The sequence below is a fragment of the Neomonachus schauinslandi genome, chromosome Y, assembly GCF_002201575.2.
Source record: "Neomonachus schauinslandi chromosome Y, ASM220157v2, whole genome shotgun sequence".
Taxonomy (NCBI): Eukaryota; Metazoa; Chordata; class Mammalia; order Carnivora; family Phocidae; genus Neomonachus; species Neomonachus schauinslandi.
The window spans coordinates 2,654,277-2,665,498 of record NC_058420.1 but is presented as its reverse complement, the minus strand read 5'-3'; the positions used below and the strand labels follow the sequence as shown (position 1 = coordinate 2,665,498).

At 45.1% G+C, this 11,222-nt stretch overlaps 1 protein-coding gene across 1 annotated transcript in view; it reads left to right on the top strand.

Moving 5' to 3' along the window:
* LOC110582119 (ubiquitin-like modifier-activating enzyme 1) overlaps positions 1 to 10,175 on the top strand; it is a 17,396-nt gene extending 7,221 nt beyond the window's left edge. The window contains exons 14-26 of the mRNA XM_044912022.1: positions 176 to 331; positions 2,186 to 2,351; positions 2,463 to 2,659; positions 4,907 to 4,971; positions 5,196 to 5,394; positions 6,126 to 6,200; positions 6,319 to 6,514; positions 8,362 to 8,450; positions 8,657 to 8,749; positions 8,873 to 9,064; positions 9,539 to 9,640; positions 9,749 to 9,849; positions 10,000 to 10,175. Of these exons, the coding sequence (XP_044767957.1) occupies positions 176 to 331; positions 2,186 to 2,351; positions 2,463 to 2,659; positions 4,907 to 4,971; positions 5,196 to 5,394; positions 6,126 to 6,200; positions 6,319 to 6,514; positions 8,362 to 8,450; positions 8,657 to 8,749; positions 8,873 to 9,064; positions 9,539 to 9,640; positions 9,749 to 9,849; positions 10,000 to 10,135 (1,767 nt within the window). The 3' untranslated portion in view covers positions 10,136 to 10,175. The remainder of the gene's footprint in view (positions 1 to 175; positions 332 to 2,185; positions 2,352 to 2,462; positions 2,660 to 4,906; positions 4,972 to 5,195; positions 5,395 to 6,125; positions 6,201 to 6,318; positions 6,515 to 8,361; positions 8,451 to 8,656; positions 8,750 to 8,872; positions 9,065 to 9,538; positions 9,641 to 9,748; positions 9,850 to 9,999) is intronic.
* Positions 10,176 to 11,222: the final 1,047 nt, after the last annotated feature.

Here is an 11,222-nt window from a genome sequence, read left to right as displayed (position 1 = left end):
CCCCCCTTCTGGTGCCTCCTTCCTTAGATGACAGTGGGTGCTTGTGGCTTTAGGACTTGAATATGTAATACTAGACCCTGTTACCCTCTCTCAGTATCTTCAGGGGGAGTGATGACTAACAGGTTTCTTTGCTTCACTCTTGCTCTTTGTGTCACTCTTCTTGGCAACCTCTCAGGTGGGTGCAGGGGCCATTGGCTGTGAACTCCTCAAGAACTTTGCCATGATTGGCCTAGGCTGTGGGGAGGATGGGGCAGTCACTGTTACAGACATGGACACCATTGAGAAGTCCAATCTCAACCGACAGTTTTTGTTCCGGCCCTGGGATGTCACGGTGAGTAGGTGGACATGGTAAGTGGGTGAGCTGCTTCTCTCTCTTTTCTCCTGTCTTTCTTGTCATTAATTTTAATAGCTTAAGTCTTTTTGTCTCTAACGTTCTTTCTGCTTTTCCCTCCTTTCTTTTTCTCTACCACTCAGTCTTTCAGCAGATATTTGAATACTTACCATGTCTTTTAATTTCATTCATCATTTTATACCTTCGCCCCCCCCCCCCCCTTTTTTTTTTCCCCCTCCCTCAATCTTTGGGTAGCTGCTAACGTAGGACTATGGAAGCTAGGTATGTAGAAGGATCAATCTGAGAAGTGTCCTGTGTTATTTTTGCCTACTCAGAGTCTTTTGTTTCATTTTATCATCCTACTACTATGCACTGCCCTAGATATTTGGAATGCACAACATAGCAAAGGAGAGCTTCTTGCCTTTGTCTAGTGAGAAAAGTCTGGAGGTCCGCAACACTTTTCATCAAGTCCCCAAGGTCATAATTGTTTTAAGACTACTAAGACATTATTTGCCTTTTCACTCTTATTTTGTCAGGTAAAAATTTCCATGCTACTTTAGGAAGGCTTCCCTAAGTCAGTAACATTGTTTTTTTCCAAATGACCAGATGCAGAATGGTACAAAATAGGGCAGTATCTAAAGATCCGTTCAAAATGCAAAGGAAGGCAGTAGCTATTAGCATAGATTGAAGATTTTACCTTGTAGCTCCACTTTAGAACACTATCACTTCCCAGGTTTTGATTTTTTTTTTTTTTTAATACCAACAATTATCTGGAGATGCTGTTAAAATATTGTGTGAAATTGAATATTTGTTCTATGTACATTTAACAGATTGGAATGTGGTAGAGATGAGGATCCACGTGTCTTCTCAGAGATTACGTAAAACGTTTGCAAAAATGTACATGCAGTTTGGCTTTTGTGACTGGCATTTTTGTATTGGAAAACTTTTTTCATAATATTTGTATTTATACTATGTAATGGAATCGTTCCATTTTCAAATCAGTTAATAATAACATAAAATTTTGCCAGTTTAAATTTCTAGCGCAGGAAATATTGGTAGCTCTAGCCCCACATAGCGAAAGCTCTTTTTAAGACCCTTGTAGTTGAGGATGTTTGCAATAAACAGTAAATACAATAGCGAAGTATACAGCTGGTGTTAAGAAGGTGCAAAGTACAGTGAAAAGTGAAAAACAGGGGTGAGAGGGAAGTGCCATGGAGAGTGGTTTGCACTGTGGTAAAGGAAGTCCTCACTGAACGGGTGGCATTTCCTCAAGACTTGGATGATAGAGGAGAATGAGAAGGTAATTCAGGAAGGAGTGTTACCAGGTAAAGGTAACAGCCTGAGCAAAAACCTGATGTTAGAATATAGCTCATTGTGTTTAAGGAACAGAGAGGTCATTCAGAGGGGACCATGGTAGGAGATGAGGTTGTAGAAGTAATACGGGCCAACTCATACCCTAAGTGAAAGTGGGAGCTAGTGGAGGGTTTTCAGCAAAAGAGGAATGTGACTTGACTGACTTGGGCTTTCAGGGGATACTGTTTGTATTTGTACAAGGACCTTGGCTTTATTCAGGTAATGGCATCCCAAGTGTGGATGCTGTTAAGTAAAAAAAAAGCAATGAATGTTGCAGATATCTGACCCGATGGCTTATTGTTCCTTTTCTACTCACCCGTGGCCCATTTGTCACAGCCTTAGCTGGGTGACCTTTGTCATAGACTACTGCTAAACCGGGGAGCCTACTGAACTCAGAGCGTAGATCTTGCCCACTGTTAGATAAATCAGTTGTCAGAACAACTCTGTAAAGGTTTATTGGGTGAACATATGAATGACAGCTCCCCCTCCATCCCTACCCAGAAATTGAAATCTGACACAGCTGCTGCAGCTGTGCGCCAGATAAATCCGTACATCCGGGTTATGAGCCATCAGAATCGTGTTGGCCCTGACACAGAGCATATCTACGATGACAGCTTCTTCCAGAACCTTGATGGTATTGCCAATGCCCTGGACAATGTGGATACTCGTGAGTTTGGAGTGGGGTGAGGACAAGGGCAGAGTAATATGTGTCTGTTTTGGGGATTATCTGTCCTCCTGTCCTGTCCTAATGTTATCACCTCCTGTCATCTTCCCTCAGGCATCTACATGGACCGCCGCTGTGTGTACTACCGTAAACCACTGCTGGAGTCAGGCACGTTGGGCACCAAGGGCAATGTGCAGGTGGTTATCCCTTTCCTGACAGAGTCCTACAGCTCCAGCCAGGATCCTCCTGAGAAGTCCATCCCTATCTGCACCCTGAAGAACTTCCCCAGTGCCATCGAACACACACTGCAGGTGATCACTTTTGCAGGGAGGGAGAGGTAGAAGAGACCGGCACCTAAGCAGCCTCTCAGCCACCAGACTTGTCAGTCAGGTGATGTGTCAGTGTAACATGCACCTTTTCTTCACATCCCTTCCCCTCACTTTACACCCTGCAGTCTAAGCTTTACTGAAGGATTCATTTCTTTTAACTTAATTTTTTTTTTTTTTTTTTAAGATTTTATTTATTTATTTGACAGAGAGCTAGAGGGCACAAGTAGGCAGAGAGGCAGGCAGACGGAGAGGGAGAAGCAGACTCCCCACTGAGCAGGGAGCCCGATGCGATGCGGGGCTCGATCCCAGGACCCTGGGATCATGACCTGAGCCGAAGGCAGACGCTTAACGACTGAGCCACCCAGGCGCCCCAACTTAAAAATTTTTAATTGACAAACGCAGAGATGGATATTCATGTAATATGTAATGTATTTTATGTAATATATATCTGAGAAATGAAGGTGTGATCTCCTGTAAACAGAATATTACATTCTTGCTTAAATATTAATTTCTTAATATAATCTCTGCTACTTATTTAATTACTTCTAATATTTGGTCCATATTTGGATTTCCCTGACTGTTGCACCAAAAATGTTGAACCGTTGGCGTGTCAGGATAATTCTGTTTGTATAACATACGTACACAACGGTGTACATATCGTCTAAATGGACAAAGTAAACATACCCATTTAACCAATACCCAAAACCTAACCCTAATTCACAGTGTTCTTTGAACCCAAGAATGACCACTTTATTATGAAAGTGATTCTTAATGCAGTCCTTAAAGACCATGTTTAGGAGTATGGGGGTAGGAAGAAAATCAGGAGAAACAGAACACAGTTTGATCTACTTGCTTCCAACCCAGCAGTTACCAGATGGATGTGTTTAAACTGATATATTCACTACAGTGTATATGTGTCTCCATCCCACCATGTGTGTGTATGTGTGCATGTGTACATGTATACAAATGTGTGTGTCTATAGACATATATATGTTTGTGTCTGTACCTGTAACCTTTATTAGATGATCCCTCTACTGCCGTGCCCCACATGCAGAAGGACTATGAAACATCTCTTAAAATAAATTCAGTATGTGACTCTTGGACTTAATCTCTTCACGTCTCAGATTCCTTATCTGTAAAATGGGATGAGAGAAGTATCTCTCTCAAGACTTTGTAAAGTACTTACCATTTAATGAGTAGTTGGCACCGTTTTAAGTAAGCTTTGCATAAGGTACATGTATGGTCATTTCAACATAGCAACTCATGAGTTATAGATAATTCTTTTTACAGAATACGTTTTCAGAATAAGGATACAACACTGTGGCAGAGCTGGCCTTTGAACCTGGATCCCTAGGTTCCAGATCACTTCACCAGTGGCTATATTTACTGAACTTGTCATTCCCAGAGGGCAAAACTCATATCTTATTTTCTGTCCAGTCCCCATGACCTGTATGGATCATTCATGTTTTATTTTTGCCGTGAACTTTGTTCTTTCTTGTTGAAACATACCGCATCTAGAGTAGGGTGCATATATCTTAAGAATAAGTTTTCCACGGACATATATATATATATATATATATATGTATATATACTTGTGTAATGACTGCCCAGATCTAGGTCATTGGTTTTCAAATTGGTGTGGTAGGGCTTGGGAAGTTGGAGGGGCCACTTTTGAGGGTCTTTACTTCCTTTGTTCTCTTGTAGTAGCCATGTTGTTCCTACTTGCGTCATTCACTGATGGTCTCTTTTTATTCTTTTTTTTTTTAAAGATTTTATTTCTTTATTTGACAGAGAGAGAGAGAGCAAGAGCAGGAACACAAGCAGGGGGAGTGGGAGAGAGAGAAGCAGGCTTCCTGCCGAGCAGGGAGCCCGATGTGGGACTCGATCCCAGGACCCTGGGATCATGACCTGAGCCGAAGGCAGACGCTCAACAACTGAGCCACCCAGGCGCCCAGGTCTTTTTTTATTCTTAAGATTTTATTTATTTATTTGTCAGCGAGAGAGGGAACACAGGCAGGGGGAGCAGCCGGCAGAGGGAGAAGCAGGCTTCCCGCGGAGCAGGGAGCCCAATGTGGGACTCGATCCCAGGACCCTGGGATCATGACCTGAGCCGAAGGCAGACGCTTAACCATCTGAGCCACCCAGGCACCCCAACTGACGGTCTTTCTAGTGCCCACAGAAACCCATTTTGTCTCTCAACCCCATGTAATCTCTTTGCTTTGTCTGCAGTGGGCTCGGGATGAGTTTGAAAGTCTCTTCAAGCAGCCAGCAGAAAACGTGAACCAGTATCTCACGTGAGTAGTCCTGTCCAAGTGTCCTCTCACTTCTCCCCCGCATACATGCCAACCCAGCATATTGTAACCACTGTATGGCTCAGCGCCAGCCGCATGTTCTGAATAAATTAGTGAATGTTTGGGCGTCATGCCATTGGAGAGTGGGAATCAGCTCTCCATGCGGTTAAGCCCATTCCTGGGGCCTCTGTGCAAGATTAGCCCATTGTCCCTCTGATTCCTGTTAGAAACTCCAACAAGTTTGTGGAACAGACACTGCGCCTGGCAGGCACCCAACCCCTGGAGGTGCTGGAGGCTGTGCAGCATAGCCTGGTACTAGAGCGCCCACAGGCCTGGGCTGACTGTGTGACCTGGGCTTACCATCACTGGCACACTCAGTACTCCAGCAACATTCGCCAGCTTCTGCACAACTTTCCACCTGACCAGGTATTACGTACTTGCTGAGTTCATTTGGCAGAATGCATTTTCTGGAAACAGGGAGTGTGCTGAGGGCTCTTGACGCAGCTAATTCAGCTATGGCAGGCACACCAAGACCATTTTATGAGAGGTCATGAAACGATTGAGCCGGTGCTTCGGGGGCAACCTGGGTGGCTCAGTCAGTTAAGTGTTTACCTGTGGCTCAGGTCATGATCTCAGGGTCCCGGGGCTGAGTCCCGCATCAGGCTCCCTGATCTGTGGGAAGCCTGCTTCTCCCCCTACCCCCACAGTGCCACTCCCACGGCTTGTGTGCTCTCTCACACTCAAATAAAATCTGGAAAAAAAAAAAAAAAAAAAAGACTTTTTTTTCCCCCCCCCCCTGCCCCCCCCCCGCAAAATAAAGAAATAAATCTTAAAAAAAAAAAAAAAGAGTACAAGCGGTTCACATCCCAGCTTCATTTGACCTTGGGGCAAGTCACGTATTTTCTCTCTGCATCTTAGTATCCTCCTCTGTAAATAATAATGACCTAGTTCTTGGGAGTTTTTTGTGGATTAATTTGTATTAAGTTATTGAAGTTAGTATAGTGCTGATAATTCATTAAGATATTGATAAATAGTTCTATATATATCTCAAAGTGAGTGCCCAGGGATAGTGAGTTGGGACTTCTAGGTCTTAGATGAGGGCGTCAGGATTGTCTCCTCTCAGGCCCTGCTGCCCCAAACCGTTTCTGTCGTCTTAGCTTACAAGCTCTGGAGCCCTGTTCTGGTCTGGGCCCAAACGCTGTCCACACCCACTCATCTTTGATGTCAACAATGTAAGTCTCCCCCTAGGGTATCCTGGGATTGGGTGGAAAGTGGGTGGCTGGGAAGAATTCTGCCTGAGGTTCCAGGGTGAGGACTGATGTGCTTACCAGTCCATACCTTGCCTTCTAGCCCCTGCATCTGGATTATGTGATGGCTGCTGCCAACCTCTTTGCCCAGACCTATGGGCTGATGGGGTCTCAGGACCGAGCTGCTGTGGCCATACTTCTGCAGTCTGTGCATGTCCCTGAATTCACCCCCAAGTCTGGTGTCAAGATCCATGTCTCTGACCAGGAGCTTCAGAACACCGGTGCCTCTGTTGCTGAGGGTGCTTAATCCAGTTGGCCCAGGGCACCATTCCACTTACCTCCTGTCTGAGTTTCCACACTAGTTGTCCTACTTTCTCTGCTCTGAGTTCCCAAGCCTGACTTTTCCCCATGCTGTCCTTTGGTCTTTGTTCCCTCCAGTGTAAAATAATGATCGGTGGTTGAGGTAAATTCTTTCATCTGTTCCTCCTTTCTCTTCCCATTTTTCTTATTCTCATTCTGGCTCTCAGGAGGAATAATTGTACATCTCCTTTCTATGTGTGTGTTTGCCTTTTTTGTTCTCCTTTCCTCCGTTTTCTTCTTGTTCTGTTTTTCAGACTGTTGGCGAATAGTCTGCCTTGATGTCTTCTCTGGGTCATCTCCTTCCCAGTATCCTCATCCATATCCCCAACTTCCATCTGTATGTATTTTCATCCTAGTGTTGACTTCCATGTCTTTCTTCATCTCCTCTCAAGATCTTCCTCCTCATCTCACCATTTATAACTACCTTCCAACTCCCAACTTCCATCTCCCTCTACCTCTCCCTTATCTTGTCTCATGCTCTGTAAGTCCCTCTCTATACTGTATGTTTTCGGTATGTATCATTCCTTTTTTTTCTCTGTATCTGTTCCATTCCTGCTCTTTTCCAAATGCCTCGTCTCTCTTGTTCCTCTCTGTATATTTCTTTGTGTGCATCTCTCTGGTTGTCAGCCCAGCATGTATTTCCCTCTAGCTCATCCTCCATACATACTCTTTTATCTCTGCCATTCCTCTTCTTCCCGTTCGTCTTCATATTTTGATTTTATCCTATTCACATTTGTCTCCTCTTCCTACTTTTCCCTACTGCTCCTTCTTGTATCTTCGTCCCCTCTATTTCTGTCCTGTTTCCCTCTCTGTCTCCCTCCCGCTGTCTCCATTTCCCTCTGTGTCATTCTTTAAAATCTCCTATCTCTGCATCGTAATCTACATTTTTTTAATTACAGTAGAAACACCTAAGATTTACAGTGTTAACCACTTTTTTTAAAAAAAGATTTTATGTATTTGTTTGACAGCGCACGCACAAGCAGGGGGAGTGGCAGACACGGGAGAGGGAGAAGCAGGCTCCCCGCTGAGCAGGGAGCCTCATGTGGGGCTCGATCCCAGGACCCTGAGCTGAAGGCAGACGCTTAACCGACGGAGTCACCCAGGCGTCCCGAGTGTTAACCATTTTTAAGTGTTCTGTCCAGTAGCGTTCAATATGCCAGTGCTGTTGTGAAGCATCTCCAGGACTTTGTCACCTTTCAGATCTGAAATTCTGTCCGCACTAAAATAACTCTCCCGTCTTCTGCCCAGGTCCTGGCAACCACCATTCTATTTTCTGTGTCTATGGAGTTGGACTCTTAGAGACCTATATCTTATGTAAATGGAATCATGAAGTACTTGTCTTTCCGTCTCTAACCATAATATACTCTGGCTCCATCCATGTCCTTGCAGATGGCAAGATTTCATTCTTTTTGATGGCTGAGTAATATCCCATTGTGTACACACACCACTTCAACTACTCATCTGTGAATGGACACTTGGACTGCTTCCACCTCTTAATCTGTTCTGAATAGTGCTACTGTCTACATCCTTTCTTAATGTTATTATCTTTGTTCCTCAACATCTCCATTTATATCTCTCTTCGTGGCCCTACCCCTGTCTACCTCTTTCTTTCTTGTGTGGGGTGTTTTCTGCTCTACCTTCCCCTGCTCCCCCAACTCTTTCCCAGTGTCTCTCCTATATAAATCCTTTATCTGTCTGAAATCTCTGCCCTGTTCTAGTCTCCTGCTTTCTCCTCAGACCGTGCCCTAGAATTTAAAGGACTAATACATTCCCTCCCTTTCTGCAGATGATGGCCGCCTACAGGAGCTCAAAGCCATGCTTCCCAGCCCAGAGAAGCTTGCTGGGTTCAAGATGTACCCTGTCAACTTTGAGAAGGTGCTGGGGAGGGGTGGGACCCTCAACAGGTTAGGAGCATGGGCTGAGCCATCATAGGCTTTTGTGGGAATTACAGGCCTGGTAGATTCTTTGGCTGGTCTGCAAAGTAATTGAGGTGAAATATAGTTGAATCCTTAGTAGCCAAGAACCCTTGTTTCCCTCTGACTCCCTCTTTCATGTCCGTCCTCCCTTCCCACTCACAATAGGATGATAACACCAACTTTCATATGGATTTCATTGTGGCTGCATCCAACCTCCGAGCAGAAAACTATAACATTCCCCCTGCCGATCGGCATAAGGTAATGATAGCATAGAGCTAAGCTTTCACCCTTTCTCAAGGGTGAGTCTCCCACATTTGTCCTCTTCCGTAGACCCTGAACCTCCCTAATGACTCCCTCTCCTGGTCATCTTCTGTCTCGCAGAGCAAGCTGATTGCAGGGAAGATCATCCCTGCCATTGCCACAACCACAGCAGCTATAGTTGGCCTCGTGTGTCTGGAGCTATACAAAGTGGTGCAGGGACACCGGCAGCTTGAATCTTACAAGAACAGCTTTATGAACTTGGCCCTGCCCTTCTTCAGCTTCTCTGAACCCCTTGCCCCACCCCGTCACCAGGTGGGGACATGGTTATATGGACACCTTTGGTTTTGCCCATCAGTGAGTGAGGCTGTGTGTATGTGGTGGGTAGGATGTGTGTCTGCATCTCTGTGCAACTGTCTCATAGCAGGTGGCGCTTTGTATGCTTGGGTTCCTGTACCTTTTGTATACCGTTTGTCCATTCATCATACAGTTTTTTGAATTGTACAAAGTATGAGTGTGACCGGGCATATTTGAGAATTAATGAGAAGGCCAGGATGGGAAGGTAAAGGAAGTGGAAGGTGAGTGAAGGAGACAACAGGATCGCCTTATTGTGTAGACCTACTGGTCAATATAAGAATATCAGTTGTTTGCACACAATGATATGGGGCCACAGGAGGGTTAGGACAAAAGAAGGTTGTGATTGATACGTCTTAAAAAGTCAAGTCGAGTGGTTGGGCGAGGATCATCTGGGTTAGCCTGTATTGCACTCCCCTGTGTTTTGTCCTACAGTACTATAACCAAGAGTGGACATTGTGGGATCGCTTTGATGTACAGGGGCTACAGCCTAATGGTGAAGAGATGACTCTCAGACAGTTCCTTAACTACTTTAAGGTGAGCCTTTTCTACAGTCACTCCACCTAGGGGTGGTGGTTGTGCAGGTGATTCGTACTCTCCTTTTCTGTGACACTGTCGTCTGTCCTCCTTCCCACCCTCCTCCAGACAGAGCACAAATTAGAGATTACCATGCTGTCCCAAGGTGTATCCATGCTGTACTCCTTTTTCATGCCAGCTACCAAACTCAGGGAACGGTTGGATCAGCCGTGAGTTGGCCGCTGGGCAGGCTGAGGAAGGCCCTGTGTGGGGTGGGAAGCCTTACTACTTAATGTTCATGGTTATCCCTATCTTCTCCACCTCCATGTATGTATCCTCTCTTGCTTTCTCCTCCCTGACCCTCTTCTCCCTCTTCCCAGGATGACAGAAATTGTGAGCCATGTGTCAAAGCGAAAGCTGGGCCACCATGTGCGGGCACTGGTGTTTGAGCTGTGCTGCAGTGATGAGACTGGCGAGGATGTTGAGGTTCCCTGTGTACGATACACCATCCGCTGACTCCCCAGTCCCCAAACTGTTTAGTTTCAGATCCCTTCTAGTTGTGGCAAAACATGTGCCTAGCCAGGCACATAAGCTTTACATCCTTTTGAGAACTTTTTTTTTTGTGGTTGCTTTCTACTGTTTAGAATTGGAATGGCTAATAAAGACTTACTAATGCAGATGTGGCATGTCCTGGTTTTGGCAGTGGCCCATGCCCTATTTCCTCTGGGAAATGATGGGCTACCTATACCTTTGTTCAGGTAGTAATTCAAAGGGTTCAGCCGCATCCCAGAAGCGTGGAATCGGCCCCAAAGCCAAGGTCCTGGAACAGAGAAGATTCAATGCAGCTGACCTCATAAATGTGACATTTCCTTCGTTTTCCTCCTGTGCTCCCTCCTCAAAAAAGAAATAGAGGCAATAGTAGGCTACAGAGCAGGTCTGCCTTTGCCCTCTGTGTTAAATTTCACTTTCTAATCCTACCTTTGCTACCTCCAACCACCTGTCATACTGATTTTGAGACATAGTAGACATCCTGGACCCAGACTGTGGGTCTGAATACTGAGCCTTGCCAATATGTGTTATCCTCTCACATTTCTTAACTGTTTTGTGTCTCAGTTCCACATGTGGAAAAAAATGAAGGAATAAAGGATTATTACGAGGGATAAAGGCATTTAATGTCTGTAAGGTGGTTACTACTTGGCATACGGTACGTGTTGTACATACATATACTGTTATTATTTGAGAATGCACCTTAGCTACTTTAAACTTCTTTTTTTCCTGTTAGAACTTGGTCCCATCCCACCTCACTTGATGCATTGAGACCGTCTACAAAATGGTTCTGTAAGAGGAAGTCCAGTGCTCCTGGACTGTGATGCCAGTGCCTTAAGACATATTATACCCTTACTAATGAAATTATTTTGCAGAGCACATCCACAGAACAAAAGCTCTTCCTCGCTCCGCCCCACCTCCCTTTTACCATAGGTCTCCTTGTTGTTTTCCTCGAAAGTCTTCAGGCCTCTTACCATTGTGGAGAGAGCTCGCTTCCAAGACTGAGGGGGTTTTATATGTTAAATCTGACAGCAGGAGTCTCGCTGCTATCCCCACA